The sequence below is a fragment of the Crocodylus porosus genome, unplaced genomic scaffold, assembly GCF_001723895.1.
Source record: "Crocodylus porosus isolate Cpor-Errol unplaced genomic scaffold, CroPor_comp1, whole genome shotgun sequence".
NCBI lineage: Eukaryota > Metazoa > Chordata > Crocodylia > Crocodylidae > Crocodylus > Crocodylus porosus.
In genome coordinates, this window is record NW_017728950.1 from 48,389,554 (window position 1) to 48,413,354 (window position 23,801).

The 23,801-nt window shown below is 44.2% G+C and overlaps 1 protein-coding gene across 10 annotated transcripts in view; it reads right to left on the reverse strand.

The window, feature by feature from the left end:
- ADAMTSL1 (ADAMTS like 1) overlaps positions 1-23,801 on the reverse strand; it is a 639,880-nt gene that overhangs the window by 174,685 nt on the left and 441,394 nt on the right. For all 10 annotated transcript variants that reach the window (XR_002104654.1, XM_019554877.1, XM_019554882.1 and 7 more), the window contains 2 exons: positions 15,211-15,322; positions 7,830-7,968 (listed from right to left, as the gene is read on the reverse strand). Coding sequence is in view for 9 of the 10 variants with exons in the window: in XM_019554877.1 (XP_019410422.1) it covers positions 7,830-7,968; positions 15,211-15,322 (251 nt within the window). In the remaining variant the exon portion in view is untranslated. The remainder of the gene's footprint in view (positions 1-7,829; positions 7,969-15,210; positions 15,323-23,801) is intronic.

Below are 23,801 nucleotides of genomic sequence, written 5' to 3' on the forward strand. Positions count from 1 at the left end.
TTACACCTTGATGGGTGGCTCCTTGTTTTTTTTTAATCTAGCCTATTTATTTTAACATTAATTACTCCTTTTACACTAATGGCACTCAGCTCAAGATACCTTGAAACACCCAGATTGACACCTCCTGACCCACCCTCTCTTGTTTGTCCTGACAAAGTTGTTTCATGGCTTCACTGCAAATTCCTTCAGCTTTGCTGAATGTTTTCAATTTCACCCGTCATGTTTTTTAAAAAAATGTTTCTTCACAACCCATATAACTTTTATCCTTGATATTTCTCTTCAACTTGAATGAGGCAGTTGCTACTACCTGGGCAACCTCTTTGAACCTAAACTTATTTTACTCCCCCGCAGGCATATCTGTCATTGACTCCACTGCATTCCTCAACTAAAATGCATCATTATTTTGCTTCCATCTTTACTGAAATCCACATCCACAGTTTTCACCCTGCCAGTTGACCCAACCCTGTATCACAGCTATCAATTACAGGCTCACACCCTACATTTAATTATCACTAGGCTCTTTTTTTCTAGCCCATATACTTTCATTACTGCCTTCAGTTGTATCCTGCATGATTTAAAAAAAATGTTTCTTCACAAGTCACATAACTCTTTACATCTTCTGCTCTTCAGGAAGGACTTTATCCTACCACCTGATGGATTTGCTATCAACATCTCCGTTTAACTCAAAACCTCTTTTCTCTATTTTTTGTCTTTCTCTTGTTCCCAGTTCACTGCACCTCAAAGATAACAACCTGCAAGTCCTAAGCACACCCAGTTAAAGTGAAGTCTAAGCAGACTTTCTTTCTTATTACAGAGAAGATTCCATTTGCCAATTATTAGAAAATAGGTACCCTATTTTCACATACCCCCTGGGAAAGCATTGGTGATATTTAAACTTCTCCTTGAGTCCTATTTGAGGTAAAAATCTTCTACCTTGTGAACATTTTGGAAAGTTAAAAAGGCTTGCTATAAATTTAACACTCCTAAAAAGCCTTAGATGTTGGATGTTGATTTTTGCCCTGGCGTAGGTGCAGCACAATTACTGGCAGTTAAAGCACTCACACACTGCTCTTCCACTGTCCCTCAACTCTAAGCAATGAGACTCTTGGGAATTGCTGGTGGTTCATTTTTCATGCCCATTCAGTCCCTGACCTCTCTGTTGCTGACAGTTTAGAGTGGTGGCAACTCCTGCCAACAAGGGACAACAAACTGGAGGTGAAAGATTTTGGGCAGTCCATTCTCTATAAATGCCAGGAAACTGCAGTCCCTGTAAAACTTACTTTGTCCTTCTTCTCAGACTAAGATCTCCTTTTCATTGGAACTTTTAAATTTAAATTACCTACAGTAAACACCTCTTGCTTTCTTTATACATGTGGCAGGTTTGAGCACCAGGGATGGCCATTACGCTCCCAGTGACCATGTGGCTTCTGCCTGGCTTAGACTCTAAGGTGGACCTCCCTTAATTGCTCACCTGCCATGCCTTGATCTTATTGAATATTATGTAAAGGAGGCTTCCCATGGGCCTTACAGTGAGCCTTAATCTGTGCAAGTCACTAATAGGCCCCTCTCAAACCTTCCTAGTCTCAACTGGCACTTAAACTATGCAGAACCTCTCAGCCTGTCTGCACCCCTCTATGGTACCTGTGTTTTTAAGGACTCAATGTGTGGCTCCACTCCATCCCTACACCATACCCCAAACCTTGTGGATGTTATCGTTCAATGATATCACCTGACATTCATTCCACTTAGCGCTTCCTGGGCTCCTCAATACTCCCAGCTCTTCTCTGGGTTCTTGGACTCTCCGGTCTCACATGCAGCTCCTTTCTCTGGGCTCCCAGATTCCCCAGTCCCATGGGGAAGTCCCTTGTCTGGGCTTTTAGAGCCTCCTGGTCCCATACATGGCCCCTCTCTGGGTTCCTGGACTCTGGTCCCATCCTCAGCCCCTCTCTCTGGGCTGGTGGACCATCTAGCTCAACTCTCACCCCTATTGTGGACCATGGACTGTTTGTAGCCCATCCTGGAATGTGCCACTGCTATAAACAGTCCAGGATGGGCTACAAACAGTCCATGAACAGTCCTACTGTGGGGTAGGGATAGTGGTTGCAGACTCACAGTTGCTGTACACTGCTGCTCGATCCCCCAACCCCCTGGACACAACAGTGAACATCTGCTGGGTCCAAGGGATTGCTGTAACTCATGGCACTTCCTGAAAATCACCATGAGTTACAGCAGGGAGCTGTACTTCTGTCTGTGCCCCTTGGTGGCAGGTAAGAATTACAGCTGAGGAAAATGAGGCAAAGCCATGGTAGAGCACAGAAATGAATGTAGGACTCCTGGCTCCCTTTTCTATGCCTTACCCCATTGTGAGGGAGCAGGGCCTAGGGGCGGCCATAAACTCCCTAGCACCCCCTACCGTCACGTTAGGGTGAACGTAGCACCTTCAGAATCTCGCCTGCCACAACTTTGATGATCAATAAGTAGTATGGGAGGCTGCCTGTTTCCCTAGTGGACGGTACTGATGTTCCTGTCCCTACTCCAGAATGGGGTATCTATATGCGCCCCACCTTAAGGGCTATGCGTGCCTCCAAACCTCCCCTTTAGCACGCCCCAAGCCTCGCAGCTGTTCTGGGGGATGTTTGTATAGTCCCTTGCCCTTCGGGTGCCCTCATTCTCTCTCTCGGGCACCCTGGGCTCCTCACCCACCTGGCGCCCCCTTGGGCCGGGCTCCTATCTCCAGCCTACTCCCTGCGCCCTGGGCCTGTCTTGTCGGCATTCAGCCAATCGCTGGCGCCCCCTGGGTCGGGCTCGCTACCACTGCCCCAATACCGGCGCCCTTGGGCCGGATTCTCGCCAGCGTCTGGCTATTCGCTGGCTCGCTCCTGCCGCCCTAATGCCGGCGCCCCTTGGGCCTGGCTCGCTCCTGCCACCCTAATGCCGGTGCCCTTGGGCCTGGCTCGCTCCTGCCACCCTAATGCCGGCGCCCTTGGGCCGGCTCGCTCCTGCCGCCCTAATGCCTACTGGGCACCGGGAACCTCCAAGCTGCTGGGGAGCCCCCGTGAGGCCTCCTCGCTCCCCTACAGCCTCACCCGGTCCTCCGGTGCAAACTGTAACATAAGCTCAAGCCATCTGGCTGCAACATAAACACAGAGGCTCCGTACGCCTAACCATAACTCCAAGCCCCACCAGGGCTCTCAGTCCTACCTCCCTTCAGGGTGATCTTGTTCCCCGCATCATCGTAGCCGGTTAGTGTGGTAAGGCTGCGACCACTTAACTCGGACCACTCAGCTCGAGCCGCAGAGCTCCTGCTCCTGCGGCAGCCAGAAGGGAACTGTGAGGCAGGCTCCGGCCTAAGCTGTTTATAAAGGCCTGGCCCTGCCCCCTTCTGGCCACGTGACCCGCCTGGTTGCCCTGGTAACCGGCACCTGAGCTGCCCGGGTGATTGGCAGCTCTGCCAATCACCCTCACAGTCACGGGGCACCTACGTGACTCCGTGACACCCATGATAATATTTTCTTCCTGGGCTCCCCAGAAAATTTTAAGTTTCTGAACTTAAAATCTTCACACTATAAGTGAATTTCCTTTGATTTGAGTCTGTATTCCTAGTTTTTTGTTTCCCCCAGAAAGTCACATCTGAGAATAATAAGGTAGTATTCTTGGTATTCTGTGGACACATATCCACTTAGCTAATTGCTTTCTTGTACTCTCTGTACATTGGGACAACACAACCTCGTTTCTAGATGTTTCTCTTTCACTGCATGGCCTTTATGTTAACACCTTTGCAGTGTTATGTCTTGGGTAAAACAAAAATTACTTCCTAACATCCACCCAACAGTTATTTTTTTCTGTTTCCTCCCATGTATCATGCAGCCACCTGTTTTAACATTTACACATGTGGAATTTTAAATTATTAAAAAAACCATGGAAAATAGCCACAGTGTAAATTCCAGAGACAAAAGACATATGTAATTCAGAGCTTTTTTTATAATAGCTAGGTCAGATAAGAAATATTAAAGACAATGGCAAAGTAAAATATTCTCTTATGAGAGTAGGTGCTGCAACAATTGAAGTTCTAAAATAGCTTCCACTATAACCTGTGGTTTTTCTATTGCTATTTGGGAAACACTTAAAAGTTCCCAAGTTTCTATTATAACAACTATTTTAACTACAATTTGAATATATTTAAATAAGTCTATTTTCTTGGAATGGGATACAACACTATAGACTGCTGCTTCTGGGACAGCTTACATTAGGAAGGCAGCAAAAAGGTCTCAATAAAACACATGAAACATTTCCTTAATAGTAGAGACAAGAGAACGCCAAAGCCCTGAAAAAAAAGGAACTAGCAATTTGAGTCTGCTGATTTTTCTCTACCTAGTTTACTCTGGGTGCATCTACCCTTGCACTTTACTGTAGAGATGACTAATTAGGTCTACAGTAAAGTGCACTGTTTAAACATGCACCCATATTAGGGTGTAGGTGCAGTAAATTAATTAACTGTGCTGTAGTATAGTACTGTCCAGAACAAGTACTATTCTACAGTGGAGTAGTTATATGTGCCGAAATGCACAATTAGATGCTGACCAGGACTGGCTGGGGCATGAGGGTGCTATAGTGTGGTGGCTATCTGCTGGCTAGCCCCACACTGTAGTACCCTCATGGCCTAGCCAGCCCCTCCACAACACACTAAGCCATGGTGAAGCAGCCCTGGGTTGCCAGGTTGACCCTTCGGTCCCCTGACAGTCAGAGCTGCTCCACACCTGGCTCAACATGCTGTGGTCCCAGAAGCGTGTGTAAACCCTGGTGTGAATTGTGCTGAAGTTTATTGCTATGTGCTAATTGTACATGTAGATGCACTCTCTGAGTTTTAAACTGTCCCTATCACTTCGGTATTTGAAGGCAAGATTCAAAATAGGACTTGGGCAGAAAACATATAACTTGGTGTAACTTTAAGTCCCCAAGTACAAGAAAGCAATCCACAAAACCAGCAACTAGACATTTGAAATCCTGAGAGGCCCTGGTTGCCTAAAGTTCTTCTATGGCACATGACTGGAATCACTGTTGCCTAGGCTGAGCTAAGCATCCTGGTACCCACCTTGCTTGGGATTTACAAAAAATGCATCATACCATGTCTAACATATGCCAACAGCATTCAGTGCATACAAAACATAGTATCTGAGGAGGAGGGATGGTGGTGGACATCCACCTTTTGCATAATACTGTAGAAATTAGAGGACTTGGCCATAATGTGGGAGATTGCTGTTACTGGCCCCCCTCAGACCAGGAGAGTGCCTTACCTGCCAGGTTAATTTCTTAAAGCAAGGATAAGAACTCTCTCCATCCTTCTTTTTGAAACAAAAGGGAACTCTTGCACCTTAGTTCATGATTCCAACACCCAGTTGTGCATTTTGCCTTGAAAAGTCATTGGAGAAAATGCCATAAACAGTACTGGGTACAGGAATCAGAACCCAGGAATCTCCCCTCCCAAGAGAGTGATCTCATCACCAGGCTAGAGTTTTGCAAAGTTTGCAGTCTTGCAGTTTTGGTTCATCCAGCAATTTTCTGAAAATGTGAAAATATTTCAGGTTTTTTCAAAAGAAAGATTAGAGATTTTTTCATTATCAAAGTGCAGGCACCACAAAGAACCTACGTGAGTGATGATCCATTTAAACCAAGCTATGGCATTTGGCAACAGAAGGAGCAAAATCTCCCTCATCCAAATAGGATTTTAGCCATAAGACATAAATTGAACTACTACCTTTATGAAAAATCACAGCTTTACCTGCTTATTAAAAAAAGTAATCATGGAAACCCTAAAGCCACGTAAAGTTTCACAATTTAAAAAATCAAATTCAATTAAAAGAAAACCTTAAAGTCTTAAAATTAGAATTAATTTGGCTGTGCTTTACATAACAGGCCAGATAATTAGCTGGTGTAAATTGCTGTCCCTCTTCACATGTTGCCAGGGTTCTGCTGATTTACAGCAATTGACTTTCTGACATGCTATTTCTTTTACCTGTCTCCTATTTACATGTGTTGCATATGACTATCACTATAGTATGTCACAGAATTTATGTGCAATATGACTGAGATAATATTGCTCTTGGAGTCTTGACTTTTGGTGATTTTAACTGTGTAAACTTAAGACTGCATTGATCTAATTTTGGCTTTTAATAAAATGCAATAAAAGATGTTTAAAATATTCCTATACTGCTGTTTTGGTCACTGCAGACTATTCCTTGTTGTGTAAGAATCACGAAGGAAATAATGAGAAATGATGGCACTATAACTTCCTTCAGCTTCCCAGCTCATTCCCCTTTAATGGATGTCTAAATAAATAGAAGCCCTTTTTATGGGACAGAACTTATGAGCCAAATTCCACCCTCAAATATACACATAACTCACATAAATGCCAAAAGAAGGCTGGATTGTGTGATGAAAAAACCCAAGAACCAGGAATATCAAGTCTCTCATCCACACCATTGCATCCTTCCACCCCTCTGAAAAGACAATGCATGTTCAGGATGTCAGAGATTGAATACATGGGGCTGCACCAATATCATCTTTAACTTTAGACTGCCTCCTTTTTGCTGGTCTATTAGCCCTATCTCTATTAATTTTTGTTCTAAATTTTTGAAAGGTTATTAAAAGATGCTTTTTTGATGTAAAACAGTATGTACCTCAGGGCCCGCGTAAAGTAAGTAGCACTACACATCTTTGAGAGGGTAAGAGCTTTAGTTAGGAAGAGCTAGAATAAATGTATGACAATTTTTAAGAGATCAAGGGGCAAAATCAATTTGGACTAGGTTGGCTTTATGATCTTCTGATGGTGCAAACCTGGTCTAAAGCTGCCTTAACTGGTTAGGGCAGAATCGCCCCAGAACAAAGGGATCTCTATGTATGATAGAGCTGCTTAAAAGACCCCTAAATTATCTTCTTCATCCTCTTTGTAACTGATGCATGTAAAGTGGCTGGGGTGTCATTACAGACTGGGGATCCCCAAGAATCAGAGGAACAAATTGATAGCCTTCAGACTGCTGCTATTCCTGGAGTCTGAAGACCAATTTGGCACAGAGCACCCACAGTCACAGTACCTGGGCTTCATTAAGCAGTTTCATGGCAGAACCACAAGAATCAGAAGCAAAAGGTTTAGAAGCACAGAGCATGCATGTAGTTTGTGAACAGCCACAGCCCAGTCCTTCAAGGCAATATAGGGCCTGTTGTAATTGCCACCTGCATTTTAAATGGCTCCAAGAAGCTCATTCCCTAATAAGCCAGAAGATGATCTAATTTTGTGCCTCTGCTCGTTGCACTATTAGTTTTAGAAAGAGAAGCTCTTGGCAAGAAATTGTGGGGAAGGGTCTTTTGTTTTTAGTGTAAGTTCACAGCATGTTGAGGATTAGGCTACATTCTGCATTCATTTTTCAAAAACCGATGGGGTTGCAGGCAAGCTTTTTAATCAAGGTTAAATACCTCTAAAAAGAATAAGTCTAGTGGTTATGGCTACTCACTGCCAGCTAAATTCTTTCTCCATCAGGCCTGATCTCACTAATAGAGTGACACATACATGCTGATCATGGGATATTATCCTGGGCAATTTGTTTTCTCACACTTCACAATAACTTTTCAAGCAGGAAGTAATCTGGAGGGAAGAAACAACCATCTCTCTCTGAACCACCCTCTATGCTATACCATGGATAAACATGTAGACCTTATGCTATCTGGTACACAATAGCTACAGTAAAAGGAAGATATATTGTAGGTAAAATAAGAGCAGGTTACGTAGTTTTACAGTTAGAGCCTGGTCTCTTCTGATTATAGACCTGACTGACCTGGCTGGACAAGGGTCCAAGTTACATTCCTGAAGTTTTGGCTTTGGCTTGATATTTTCAGGGTAGTAGTGACAGTATTGATCAGCTACTACCCGATTGCTCCTCAGATCAAAACACTCAGCAGATGTCAGTTGATAACCTGCAACATCCAAAGAGACAAAGAGTGTGTGAGCAATATGGACACAAAATACAAGCAAGTTCTTCTCTCTTTTATTTTGTGAAGCATTGTCAAAATGTCTGTGGCCTTCAGCTTAACAACAGGCTATTCTATATTATTCCCAATTTACAAAACATATTTTACAAGGAGTACCCCTGACATTTTGTGTTTTGTAATTTGAACTTATCACCATCATTTTTCTAAAAAAGGGCAAACTCAAAATTAAAGAATTTTGCTTTTTACTGAAACAAAAAGCCCTGATTGATGTCAACTCTCTTTTGTCCCTATTGCTTATTATTTGCTTGCCTCTTCCAGCACTGCTTGCAATCTCCCTTCTCCCCTCCCTCCCTTCCCTGTTATTTTTGGGGAGGGCTTCAAATTACATTCTACTGGATAGATTGTTCTGTGCATGTCCTTTCACAGCATATGACTGAGTTCAGGCTCAAAGCTTATGTATCTCTGATTTAGTTAGTTTATGAGATGCATCTCCACCCTGCCTTCTGCCTGACTTGAGACTAACACAACTATTTCTCTCTGCACTAGGGTAAAACTGATCCTATTTGTGTTAGTGGAAAACCAGCATGAGATCAACATTAAGCTAAGAAGGCCCAATTTTGAAAGGTTTATGCCTAACCTGTCTGTGCAAGTGGGCATGCAGATGGATTTAATTAATGGGTGTAAACTTAAGTGGTATTTAGGTATACAGGTGTAAAATGTTATAGTTTTAATTCAAAAAAGCCATCCTGTATCATCCTTAGGGCTTTATTCTGAGTTCTATCCTCTCCTTTCTAATAGTAATTCTGCTAAGGTAACATTATAGTCAAGTAAACACAACACAGAAGAAATTGCAGATTCATTAACATAACAGAAGTCAGAGAGTCACAGAAGAAGAGATCAAATGATGTATAGTTATTATTATTAATCATACTTAAAATTATACTACAGACAACACAGGAGTCAGATACAGATGTCAGAGAGTCATGGAAAAAGAAGAGAGTAGATATTTTAGGTACACTACACAACAACATAGAACAGTAAATAAAACAAAAGACAGAAGAAGAAGAAGTAGTCACAGATTCAGAGTAACATAACAAGTCATAGAGTCAAAAGAAGAAGAGATCAAATTATATACAGTTATTATTAATCATACCTACAATCACACTACAGACAACACAGAACTCAAATACAGATTAACACAACACAACAAGTCAGAGAGTCATAGAAGAAGAAAAAGAAGAAGAGGATAGATATTTTAGGTACACTACACAACAACACGGAACAGTAAACAAAACACAACACAGAAGAAGTCAGACACAGTCAGTGATATTTCAGAGAAGAAGAAGACATATATTCTATTATTAGTTACACACAGAGACACATTTTCCAGCACAGGAAAGATTAATATGAAGCGTGCTGGAAAGGCAGGTGCCAGGTCTTCTGGCAGGTGAGAGAGAGGGGCCAGAGCGGGTAGGGGTAGAGTTAGAGCTGCAAGTTCCCCATCCTTGCCCAAACATAGATGCATCCTCTTTCCTGGCAGCCATGAGGCTTCTGCTGCCAGTGAAGGCAAGGAGGTGGGAGCAGTACCTGGCCCTGCACCTGCACCTGCACCCCCCCCCCAACTCCAGAAATAGGCACCAGCAGCAGAATAACAGTCTCCTCCACCTCAATTTCATCTCCCAGCATGCACCTCCCACTGCCAGAGGAGGAGCTGGATCTGGAACCAGGGGACCTGAGTGCCCTAGCAAAAGAAATTTTGGGGGCCAAGGGGGAATCTGACTTTGTGTTCCACACCCCTCAAAGTTCCCCTAGACCCAGGTCTACTTGTCAGGAAGTAGCCTCAGAAGAGGTTGTGCAGGAAAGTGGCTCAGCTTAGTCAGCTCTTCCTGCCGTTGTGCCTCTGCCTGCTGAGAAGGGGGGATAAGGCAGAGGCCCCACCCTCAACCCAGAAGCAGGGGACTAGTGTAGTGTGGGATCATTCTGAGGTGGCAGATGATCCCAGGTTTGGTATCTGCCAGTGCTGCCAAAGGCAGATCAGTCAGGGCAAGGAGATGAAACACTTCACCACCATGGCAATGCTGTCGCATCTCAGGAGGCAGCACCCCCTTGCCCTTCTTCCTTCTCAACCTGGCACCAGTGCGAGTGTGCCCTAAAGGAAGTCCCCTGCTTATTCCAAAGCCCCCGTTACCTCAAAGCAGAGGCAGGCCACCATGGAGTGGTGGAGAAAGGCTGCAAACTGAGGGGGGTGCATTGCAAGGGCAAGCAAGATCACTCAGAGCATTGGGGAGATGCTTGCTCTGGATAGCTAGCTCTTCTCCTTAGTTGAGCAGCCAGGGTTCAGATGTCTCATGATGCTTGTGGCCCCATCTTACGAAGTGCCTGCATGCACCATCTTTAGCAGGATGGTGGTGGCCTTCCAGTATGAGGCATGCAGGGAGTACGAGGGAGGAGCTGTGCAAAGCAGGGCCGTAGGTGCCTTGTGCTTCACCTCCAACATCTGGAGCAGCCAAGGTGGAGATAACACCTACAGGGGTGGCTTATTGGGCAGGGAGAGCTCATCTTCAGGTTCATGGTCACCGGCAATGGAGCCAATATGGTCAAGGTCGTCCATGATGCCAACTTTTTTGGCATCCACTGTGTGGTGCACAGGCTGCACCTCATAGTCAGGGATGCCTTGGAGGGGGACAGGGCTGCCAGGGATAGTGCCATCACTACCTCCCAGAACATTTCAAAATGCAGGAAGGTGTCAGGCTACTTCCACCACAGTATCAAGGGGGGCAAGAGGCTGTGGGACAAACAGGCAGAGCTGAGCATCCCACAACACAAAATCATGCAGGAAGTGGAGGCTCAGTGGAACTCCACATACTTGGTCCTGGAAAGGCTGGTGGAGCAACACAAGGTCATCCATGAGATGGCCTTGCTCGGGGAGACTGGGATCAGCAGTCCCCTTAACAGAGCTGAGTGGGATACCATCTCCCAGATATTGGTGGTCCTCAAGCCCTCAGCACTGCTGATGCCCTCCTTAGCCAGGTGATCCCCGTAATGAGGGAACTGGAGAACCAAATGGAGAAGTTCCAGGAGATCAGTGTTCCTGGATGGGCAAGCTGCTGTCACCAGGCATGCAGGTACTGGTGAGGCAGCTGAAGGAGGGCATCAGGAGATAGCTGGATCTCTTGTGGTCCAGTATGGTCCACATGCTGTTGGGCATGTGCGACCCAAGGGTGAAGAGAAGCATGTGCACTGGCAGCACCAAAACCCCCAAACACTAGACGCAGGTGCTAGTCAACAGAATCAGGGAGGAAAAAGGGCAGAGGCAAGGGGATGTGGAAGAGGGGGATCCACTTTCCCCTGCCAGCACTCCCACCACCAGCACCGGCACCAGTACCAGCACCAGCACCAGCCAGTTTCCTCCTTGCCACCAACTGCCAATGTGGGCCAAGGGCATGGCTTCAATGCTGGGGTCCAAGTGCACCAGATCCCAGCCTCAGGAAGGAAGCACTGAGGCTTCAGTGTCTACCTTATCTTGCTGAGGACATGGAGCTGCTGGATTGTGACTCCTAGGCCTACTGGGCAAGCCGCAGCCAGATGTGGCAGGATGTGGCCATGGTTGTCTGTGAACACCAGTCCTGTCCACCAACCAGTGTTCTGAGAGAGAGGGTGTTCAGCATTGCTGGGGACATTGTCACACCCCACCACACCTGCTTGGATCCTGGTTTGGTGGAGCAGCTGGTGTTCTTGAAGACGAATCTCCTGAAGCTGGAGTTCCCCAAGCTTCACCTGAAGACACACTAAGTGCCAACTGCATCTGCACCTATTTCCATTTTATTTTTTTACACCAGTTACTGCCCCACCCTCAGAGCTGGAGGGGGCACCGGTGATGAGGTTAGGTGCTTGTTTGAATTTACAAACCACTTTTCAGAGCCCGGCCTATAAACTTTACTTCATCAGCTTCCTAGGTAGTAGGTACAGAAACTCATGAAATTCTGACACACTACAACCTGCCAGACATCTGACTCCACAGGTGCCTCTGCACTTTTACCTGCGCTGCTACATCCCCTTCCCCACCCCAGCCAGTTCCTTACCCCCTGATGCCTCCATTTCCAATTTCACTGACTGGCTTTCTGGCCTGCATTGCATGCCAGCTTCTGGCTTCTTTACTATTCCTTCTATTCAGGAACAGCACAGAGAGACAGGTGCAGGTGCTTCCTGACGATGGGTTTTTCAACCCAAAAGCTTGCTAAGATATATTTCTCTATTTGTTTTTTTTTAAATAATAAACATATAAACATAAAAACACAACATAACCCATCACACACACCACAAGTAACACATCATTTATATATCCAACACAACATCTCTATTTCTTCCATTCAATTCTTTTATAAAAATTCTCATTTTGGTAACCATAAGCCGCTTAGCCCCATGGTACAATCAAAGAAAACATCTCTCCAGAAAATCAAAACACAACTGCTCACTGTCCCAGCTTTCTCTAACTATTCAGCTGGTCTACTAAAAGACACCAGATTGACCCAAAGAACCTTGTCTGCCAGTGCTATGTCCTTAGACTAACACCACTAGCATCTGTCTCCAGTCAGCTGACCAGAAGGATGCAGAGCCCTGAGCAGTGGGCACATCTAAGCCCCAAGGCTGGGACTTGCAGGGAATGTTCTTTGGCAGCTGCTAGAGGAGAAGCTCCTGCAGGAAAGGAAAAAAAAACAGCTCTAGTCTGTGACAGTTTGGTAGCCTGATAGGGCTGTGCAAAGCTTCAGGTGCTGATTAGATTCAGAAGAGATTTGGCCTGATTCAGTGCCTGAATCTCTGAATCCGAATTGAATCAGGGGACCAATTAAAAGGTCTGAATCAATTCAAAGCTCTCCAAATCAATTCAGAAACTATTCGGAGAGCTTCAGTGATTCGGGCTGCCTGCTGCAGCAGGGAGCTGGACCTGGACTCCAAGCTGGTAAGTAGGGGACAGGGGAGCGGGGGCTGGAGGAAGCAGGAGGGGACCATGGGGGGACCCCCGCCAGGCTCCATTCACTACCTGCTCCTCCATCCCCCCCAAACCCTGCCTGCTCCCCCAGCCTCCCTACCATGGCTGCCCCATCCACCCTAGCTCCCAGCCCTTTTAAAAAAAGAGCCCCCATTGACTGGCTGCTGCCCACTGGGTGGGTGCTCCCCACTGCCCCATGCTGCATGGGGGGGCTCTGTCTCGAGCCCCCCAACCTCCTGGTTCCCCTTCCCCACTCGGCCCAGCTCTCAGCCCTTTAAGAAAAAAAACAACCCTCCCTGGAATCACCAGCTCCTGCAGCAGCCTCAGGGATTCTGTGGTCTTGTGTACAGTGCCCCACAGCATGGGGCAGTGGTGGGCAGCAGGGATCAGCCTCTGCTGGGCAGGAGCCTCTGAGCTCGGGGGATTTCTTTGTTTTAAAGAGCCGGGAGCTGGGGAAGCAGGGCAGCCATGGTGGGGGCCTGAGACAGTGGGTGCTCATGACAGAGCCCTCCATGCAGAATGGGGCAGTGGGGGGCATCAGGGATTACCCCCTGCCTGGCAACAGCCATTGAGTAAGGGCTTTTTTTTTTCCAAAGAGCCGGGAGCTGGGGTGGGCGGGGCAGCCATTGCTGGGGCTGGGAGAGCTGGCAGGGAGTGGGGCCTGTGTGATTCAGAGATTTGGCTGATTTGGCAGTAGCCAAATCTCCAAATCAGATTTGGCTGAATCAATTAGGGACAATGATTTGAATCACCAAATCAAATCACTCCCCTGAATCTGCCAAATCTGAATCTGAAATGAATACTAGCTACTTTGTACAGGCCTGCTGCCTGAGATGCTGCTGGTGCTACTGTGCACTGCAATGCTTACCTGTTGTTTTTTAAAGTGGTGGACTGGGCACAATTGTAGGGGAGGAAGAAACCTCATTGGGGCACACTACCATGTTGTGTAGAGGCCCCAGCGCTAGTGAGGGTGCACCTTAACACACACACACACACACACACACACACACACAGAGTCAGACAGTAAGGGCACACCTTAACACACACGCTGGAGAAGAAGCTCCTGCAGGAGAGGAAAGAAGGGCTCTGTCACAGTTTGGCTGCCTGAGATGCTGCTGGTATTACTGTGCTAGTGCTCACTAAGTTTATACCTGTTGTCATTTAAAATGGTGGACTGGGCTGAGGCTGTAGGGAGAAGGCCTCATTAGGAAACACTACCATGTCATGTACATGCCCCAGCACCAGTGGGGGCGCACCTTATCACACACACAGTGTCACCCACCCATGTCACAAGTTTTACTTGTCTACAGCCAGAGGTGCAGTTTCCAAGAAACCCCTGCACCTATCTCCTTGAAAGTTGGCTGGCTTCATGGCCTCAGCAGGGCCTAGCAGGCCTGCAGTTTTCACCTCCCTGTGCCTTAACGCAGATGCAGTCACACAATCACCCATGTTACGAGTGTTGCCTCTCAATAGCCTGAGGTGCAAGTTCCCAGAACCCCCTACATCTATCTCCTTGAAACTTGGCAGGCTTTGTGGTCTCAGCAGGGGCTAGTTTGCTTACAGTTTTCACCCCACTGTGGCTTAACACACACATGTGACAGGAGTTCTGCTTTCATGACTTAGGTGCAGGGGTTTCTAGGAAACTGCACCTCAATCTCCTTGAAACCTTGAAACTGAGGGCTTCATGCCCTCAGAAGGAGCTACCATCATTGCAAATTTAATCTAAATCAGCCAAAACATGACAAAGTTATAGATATTTCAGTGATTCCCATTACACTCTATGGCCAGAACTCCGTATCTCTCTGAATCAGCACCGAATCTTCTGAAGACAATTTGGCAGAATCAATTTGGAACAGTGATCTGAATCTCTGAATCAAATTGCTGGCCTCCAAATCAGCTGAATCCGAACTGAATACTTCCCTATTCGTACAGGCCTATGAAGCAGCCCCACACCCACCAGAACCTGGGACAAAGACTTACTATGAGATAGCTGTACCATTCACTATGACCACATGGACTTCAAGGTTTGAGAAAGGATGGAATTGAGGGGACGCTGTTTCCAAATGCAGGCTCCTATCACTGAAGTGAAAGGAAAATATCAAGCATCAATTTTGCATAGGCTAGCCATAGAAGGAGACCGCTATACAACTGAACGTGTCTGACCTCTATCTAGTAGGTAGGATGCATCTCTAACACACACACAATACTAGCTACAGAATATAGCTGTGATTTATTACCTCCTCCACAGGATGCTGAACAAGGAAAAAAATCTGTTTCCCTCCATCGGTGAATGATAGGCTGGTAGAAGATGAACTGCACTGTACTGTCAGCAGTACCAGCGTAGTGAACCTGAAAAAATGTAATGCCAAAGGTAAATGCACCAAACATAGTAGCATTAATACCCTGTGGAAACATATTGCAGCAAAGATCTTGTAAATACAACATACTACATGAAATACTAGAGATATTTTGTAATTAGAAAGTAAGAGGTATCAGTAAAATAATGCCTGTTGAAAGAGATTGAAACTCTGAATGAAATGGCACTTGCACAATGAATGAGTCAGAATCAGCCACTTTTGCACGTGCTGTGGGGGTGGGGCAATGCCGAAGCATCTTGTGTATCAGCATCCCTGTGCTTCACAATGGTGTTGAGGGCACTTGAACTAAAGCTCATTCAACAAGCTTTAATTTAATTTAAGTGCCCCTTCCACCATTTTAAAGTGGTGGGGGGCTAATACACAAGATGCGGGAGGCTGCTGGAGCATGGTAATTCACTCAATTAATCAAGTCTGCTTTGAGGCGCTCTAATTACAGCATGTCAGAGTAGCCTCCATGCTTGTGTACTGGCACCCATAGAATCATAGAAAATGAGGGTTGAAGGGACATCAGGAGGACATCTAGTCCACCCCTGCTCAAAGCAGGACCATCCCCAACTGGATCATCCCAACCAAGACTTTATCTAGTTAATGTTGCCCTACCTGTTTTACAGCCTGCATTCTGTAATGACAGAGTGAAAGGGTTATAATTATTAGGTAACTTTACAGACAGGTACCTCATAGAGGACCTGAACCTCATGACACCAAGAGATCAACTGCTGGGATATACTAGGATATAAATCAAAGCATGTTTTTCCTACGTCACTCAAATGAAAGTTAGATGTTGCCAGGGAGCAGCTTCTTTAAAACAAAAGGATTTGTACTCTACTGTATAAGCACAGGCCTAAAAAGGAAGATAGAAGGTTATAACAGAAAAATACACAAGGAAAAAAAGAACAGGCATAACTATCAACACTGGTTAACAGCCAGAAAAGAGAAAAATATTTGAACTACATCAACTTTCCACCATTAGGCAGATCAAATTCTTCAGTGTTTCAGGACTATCTCTTGTTCTGCCTACAACATGCTCTCTCCTTTTCTCATTCTTTCCTGTGATACTGTTTTTATTATAGACTAGCTGAAGAGTGGCCAAACCATGGCTCTTGAGTCACACATGGCTCTTAGGCAGGTTAAATGTATCTTCTGAAGAAAGAGTAGTAGTTAAATAACAGCTTTCTTTTTTCTTCCTGTTCATTATTTTCTATTTATTAATTTTCTTTGGTTTTTATTATAAGAAGCCATTTAGCAAATTAGTATTTGAGCTGGGGTGTTGCGCATAAACCACTGACTTGAGGCATCCACATCTTGAAAATATTTAATCCTATAGCCCTCAGTCATGTCAAGATACTGGTTTGTGGCTAGAAAGCTTAAAGGAAGTTTGGCTATCTTTTTCATTTCATTTTGAGTTTTCAACTACAATCGGTCCTTGGCTGTGGCCAAGCAAATTCACTGAATTTTATTGCATGATTGTACTTTCCGTATCCTTATCTTGGGTCATCTGGACAGATTCCCTGGCATCAGCTGGAATGCTTTAGTGCTAATTGTCCCAAAGGGTTGAAACAGGAGGTGGGGTTACTAGACATAAGAACATAAGAAGTGCCAAACTAGGTCAGACCAATGGTCCATGTAGCTCAGTATTCTGTCTCCAACACCGGCAGAAATGGATGCTACAGAGAGAGAGCACTAAACTGGATGTCTGTATAGTGATCTATCCCCAGCATCCACCATTATCGAGAGATACTAGAGGACACATCTTCAATCATTCTGTTCAATAGCCATTAATAAATATATGAATTGATCATATATTTTGAACCTGGCTATGCTATCTGTCTCCCCCTCATGTGGCCATGAATTCCATAAGTTAACTAATATTGAATAAAAAGTACTTTCTCTTGTTAGTTTTAAACCAGTCACCTACTCATTTCAGGCAGTGCCCCCTAGTTCTAGTATTCTGGGACTTGGTGAACAACAGTTTCTGTGTACTTGGTCCACACCCTTCATGATTTTATAGGCCTCTGTCGTAACCCCATTAGCCTTCTCCTTTCAATACTGAAGAGTCCAATCCTTTTTAGTATGGGAACTGCACTGTGCCCCGATCATTTTTGTTGCCCTTCTGTGTACTTTTTCTAGTTCTACTACATCCTTTTAAAGATATGAGGACTAAAACTGCACATAGTATTCGAGATGTGGGCACATCATGGATTTGTATAATGGCATGATGGTGTTCTTCATTTTGTTTCAGTTCCCTTCTTAATGATGCTCAACATTTTATTAGCTCTTTTGGTTGCCACTATATACTGATATTTTAGAGAACTATCTATAATGATTCTAAGGTCTCTCCCTGAGTTGTAACAGCTAGTTCAGAAGCCAATATTGTGTATGTTATAGTTGAGGTTATTTTTCCCCAGGTGCACTACCCTGAATTGTTGACATTGGAGTTCATCTGCCATTTTTTTCCGCAAACTCACTTGATGAGATTTTTTGTAGCTCCTCTCCATCATCTTGGGACTTGACTACGTGAAATAATTTGGTATTATCTGCAAACCTGGAAATTTCACCATTTCCAGATCAATGATGAAAATAGGGACCAGCAGACAACCCTGTGGGATCCCACTTCTAATCCCTTATATCTTGCAAAGTGACCATAGGCATAGGGAAGTCCTGAAACCATTTTCTTTATCTCAGTGATGCCTCTAATCCTAACAGGTCTGAGGGGGTTGCTATATATTGGCAGGGCAGCTCTGCATCAGTGGCCACTGTGCAGGAGACAATATGACTCATGCAAGTCAAAAATAGAGAAGACTTACTGAACCATCTGTTCCATCCTTCTGCCTGTGCAGAACTCTTCCCTTCAGTGAGTTTTCCAGTATTTTATTCAGCTTAGTTTTAAACATTTTGATATACCCCCTCTCCTCTCACTAGATATTCAACAAGATGCCCCTCTTTTTAATTGCTTAGATTTTGTTTTAAAATGAGGCTTTATTTGTTTTTCAAAAAAGCTGAAGAGCACCATCAGTGGAAGGCACTAGTCAGGAGAACAGGAGCAGAAAATAGCAAATCAAGATGAATAGTGTAGTATCTATTCTGGGAAGTGTATTTTCCCATAGATGGACAGAAACATGATCACAAACCACAGTAAGTCCTGATCTGCATGAAAAGGGAAGGAGGAACACAGAAATGCAGTAGAATATGTCAGGGGCTACAGGAGTTCTAGTGCACTGAGAGCGTGCTGGTCTTTTCTAATTAGAGTAAACACTGATGTAAATTCCCAACAGAAAAAAAATACAGCTGTAGCAATACAGGTTCCTCAGCAAATGGGAGGCCTCTTGTATGGATTAATATCATTTAGTTCTGTATGTCAGAAACAGGATATCTAATTCCTTGTGCTGGGATAATGCATTAATCATACTCTTCAGAAAGACCTTTCTTAGTTCACAAAAGCCTAGTGTGCTCCTGCGATAAGTGCAGTATCATGCTGGAAGTCATTAGCAACGGTCTCTCCAATTTGAGCTCACTGAAATTATATCACTGGGGAGAATTTACTCTTCCTCTTTAAAATAAAGATCAACAATAATGTTTAAACCAAAAAGATCCACTCAGCTGTGCAGTCTGAGGTGGAATGTGATAAATGAGAAGAGAGATTACACAGGGTTTAGCATAAAGGGGGGAGGGAAAGGTTTCACATCAAAAGGCAGGAAGGCATAATAGTCTATCTCCCCACAGATTATCCTTGTGTGTCTGTATGACTGTCTGTCTTTTCTGACACAGAGAAGGAGATGCAGATCTTTTCCAGAAAGTAGAAGTCACCTGACTAGCCATGACAACTAGTGGGTGGGAAGGAATCACAATGAGCTACAGATACAAATTAGATACTTCTTAAATGAGCAAGGTGAAAGAATCAGAGGCAGCAGTGTTTATTTTGTTTAATGAGAACTATAAGCATGGGAAGAGCAGGTATGTGCTGATTCCACGCAGCAAAAATCTCACCATGGTTTTGTCTGAAAATTTGTTAAAGCTGAAGGCCTTGATCCATCAGAAAAACATCAGAGGCTGCCTAAGCCACACAACATGCTGACTCTAGGGAAGGTGAAACACATAAGAAAACAGGTTGGCTTGCTGCATGAGGCCAGATTCCACCCTCATGTGCTAAACTGAAGGACTGGGAAACTTGTGAACCTGACCTACCCCTATATTTACCTCTTCCAGACCTTACTCAGGTGCTGGGAAATACTAGCTTCCATCAAAAGAGAAAATAATGTTTAACTTTAACTGCTGCTTATTTGTTGTGCAGTCTCTTGGGATGCCATTAATGCTTAAACCAAGAAAATAGCATTTACTACTACATTGCTATTACGTTAACCACTACTTAAGTGAAAAGTATTAAAGGCCAGGCAGCCGCTGAGATGATAACAGAAGTCAGGATCCTGAGTGTGAGTTGGGCAGTTATATATCCTCAAAGCCCACTAAAGTCTAATAGGAACTGAGGGAACTCAGGATGCCAGAAAAGTGTCCAGCACCCGGAAGGAAAAAGCCCTAACACAAGACCATCATGATATTTTGCAAAGATGCAACCAAATGCATAGGCTCAGTTTTGTCCAGCAGAAATCAATGCTATACTTACTGATTGATATTTTCCCACCTCTCAGAAAGCAAAAAAAAAAAAAAAAAAAAAGGGCCTCAGCAATCAATTATCACCTGCATTTGTTTATTTAAACTTTTTATAAATGATATCTTAAAGTCGAGCCCATGCTACAGCATGGGTGTGCACCAGCCGCTCAGTTCTCTGATGAATTAATATATTTTGGCTCTGATAAAGTAGAATCTTAATTTGGTAATAACTACAGGATCCCAAATGAAAACCAACAAATAACCTGAGTTTTGGAGCACAAAATTAGTATAGCATTTTGAAGCAATTAGCATTTTCTTCTATACCATCTATCAGCAGACTAAAATATCATGCTTTGCCTCTTCATTGTACTGATCCATCCCTTTAGTTTCAGACAAAATTAATCCACAAAATTAAAAACAAACAAAAAACCTGTTTGGCTTTGGCAGTGTGCTATCCTGCTATTTATTTACATTTCTTGTAGATCACAATTGTGTGACCTGCAAGACTGAATTACCGTATGTTTACTTTAATAACTGTGGTGTTAAATAAACTAGGCATAATGAATTAATCCTTACCCACTCTTCAAATAGTTACAGCTGTGAGAGAGAATGTTATACCATAATGGCTGCTTTCTATAATATGCACACACTTTATAGGTTTTGTGCATGTGCATACACACATGAATGTGTACTGGGAGATTATCTTTTCTTTTTCTGTATAATCCAAACCACGGGGTTTATTATCTTTTGTCTTGTCAAGTTTGATCTGGTCTGTTATGATCTCACTCTGTCATCACCATCCCTGCTGTAAAAAGTTCTAAAGGATTTTTCTTCGTCATCACCACAGATGCTTTTGCAAGTGCCAAGTCTCAGACCAACAGATTTGATTTCTTATAGTAGGCTTCATGTTAAACCCTTATATAAAATAACGAGCAACAAAAAAGTGGAAAAAGAGATATCCACATCTGGCATATGCAATTTTGACCTTTTTATGGTAATAAAAACAACAAAAAAGGCAATACCTTTTTGTACAATACTTTCCTTTCCACAGTTGCCGGATTTTAATATTCCTAATTGTATGTAATGACACTTTATGTTTAAAGTGAACTGGGGCACGTAAGGAACTATTTATTCTTTGTATATGAAGTAGAAATGGGATTTATACAAGGGAAGAAACAAATTAAGGGGGTAATTTAAATAAAATTAAAAGCACAAAGTACTATAAACTTCTAGAGATTCTGGATGTTTTCAAGTGCAGAGTACAAGACAGGACAACAGAACAATTCTTTAAACTTGTCTTCTTCCTTTTGTAGAAAGGGTATGTAGCCACTGAGCAAGGGACATGAAGTACTCGCATGGCCCAGCTTTGGCTTCATTCCTTTCAATTTTAAAGATCCTTTTGGACAGGTAGAGCTTTCCTGACAGAAGAAAGCTTCTTTTGGTTCCTGTCTTTGCCTTTTTTTTTAATCTGCCAGAGGCTTCTCCATAAAAATGACGTAAAATGCCTGCAGTTCACCAACAACTGGGCACATGATTTTTGTAGGCCATAGACACTGACTTTATGGGTGCTTCAGGACTCAAGCACCCACTGAAAAATATTAGTGGGTGCTCAGCAATTACAGACCACACTGGGTGAGCTGGGTTGAAGTAATGCACTGCCTCTTCTGGGCGTGCGTGGGGTTCAGTGCTGGAATGCAAAAATATGACACCCACTGGCAAAAACCAAAGTCACCACCTGTGCTGTAGGCCATCAACACACTCATGAACAAAGGAGCAAGCTTGAATTGGACTGAAACTACAATTCCATCAGATTACTTTCTGTGATTATTAAATGCACATTTTAAGGTTTATTTAAACCCAAGCTTCCCACAAAACCACAAGTTATCAGGTTCAAGTCCTTGCTTGAATTTTATTACTGAACCAAAGCAAAGAACTGGTGGGAAAGTGAATTTAAAAGGGTGAGACAGGAAACTGTACTGAAGAGCCTACATTACACAAAACAAAATTTGAGAAAGTAATTTTTGCATTTACAATATGGAAGCAGAGATTTTTGTTACAAGATTATGTAACTGAAATCAAGATGAAAAGCAGAACAAAATCTGTAAAAGTCATTAGCAGATATTCACTAATTCTGCAATAGTTTCCAGGATGCAGTTTTTCTTTGTTAGAAAGTATTTATCTTGGGGAAAATGTGTCCTTGTTCAGAGGAATAATATGCCTTAGGATTTACTTAAATCCAATTTGAAAGTTTAAATGCTTAACAAGTTTTTGCTGACCCACATATTCCCCCCAGTAATGACTAGTTGAATCCCAGAAGGTAAGGAATTTGGAAATGGCTGAACAAAAACCAGGCTATAGGCTCACTAGATGGACTTCGGACTGCAAAGCTAATACATACTATTTAATTGCAATTATTCATTGTACTGGACATAGCATTGTGCTTATGAGACATAGCATAGTGTTTGTGAGTATTATGTGGATTAAGATTCTATGAAATCCCGATGGATCAGATGCAAATTCACTACTTTGTCCAATTAATTTTGGCTGACTTCTGTGCATCAGAGTCAAATCATGCCTGTGTGATTTCCTACTATGCCACTGCCCTCCTTAAATTTTACTTTTTACCTGGTGTCCACACAACATTAGACAGCAGCTAGTCAGACATGCAGTTCCTATTTAGGCCCCTAACTGCCACTGATTTTAGTACGAATTACGTGCCTAAATACTTTTATTTATCTTGGTGTTGACGCCTTGTGAGCACGACTTTATAGTAAATGTAACAATTTCACTATAAAATTATCCTTTCCCTCTGTTGGCTACATCACTTATTGTCTTTGCTCATGTGCTAAGTTTCGAAGCTTCTAAGACAGGGGTTGCAGCCCCCAGCATGTGTGCCAGAGCATGGCAGGTGAGGCCATTTTACTCAGCATGCCACAGCCATCCCAGGCTCTGGGCAGCTACCACCGGCCACGGAGTCCAAGCTGCTTGCAGCAGGACACTGCAAGCCCTAATGCAAGCAGCCCAACTCCATGACAGGCAGCAGCAGTCCAGAGCTCAGGCCAAATGTGGCAGGCAGCTGGGAGGCTGCAACCAGTGCACTGGGACCTGGCCCAACTCCGTGACCAGTGGCAGCTGCACACATGCCTCAGGTCGCAGGTCAGGGAAGGTGCCTGGGGCAGTGCAACAGCAGGCCGTTCTCCACTGTGTGCCTAAAGGTGTGTGTGCAGCTGCCTCTGGCACAGAGCCCAGGCTGCTCACAGCAGGTGGCAGGCAGGCTGGAAGCAGCTATACCAGGGTTCAGAAACATGGCCTGCTTCTGTGGTGGTGGCACCTGCACATCCACCTCAAGATGCACTGCAGGGAAGGGGCTGTGGCTCTGGACCCTGGTGTAGGCTTGCAGCTGCTCTGGGGTCTGCAGCCCCGGCCTGACTTATTGCCATCAGCGGCTGCATGCATGCTGCACTGCCATGGCAAAAATTGGGCCCCTTGTGGCTCCCCTACCATCTGCCCCTGGCATGCCAACATCTTCAAAAATGTTTTCAACCCCTGTTCGAGGAGCAGCTAGTAGCTCCCTTTTTATTTCATAGGCTTACAGTGCTTTGTCTGATCTTGTGATTGATTCATTATTGTTAAAGCAGGAAGGGAGTATGATGATCCTTTAAAGCAAGAAAGGGACCATGATGATCCAGGTGTTAGAAATGGAGTATTGTTAGAAATGCACAGTTTGCATCTCGCACCTGATAAGAAAAAAACACTGCCAAGGACTTTTTTTTCTTGGCCAGCCTTGCCACAGCTCTTCTTATACTAAATCACAGACTCTCCCCCAGCCTCCCCCTAGCCTTTCT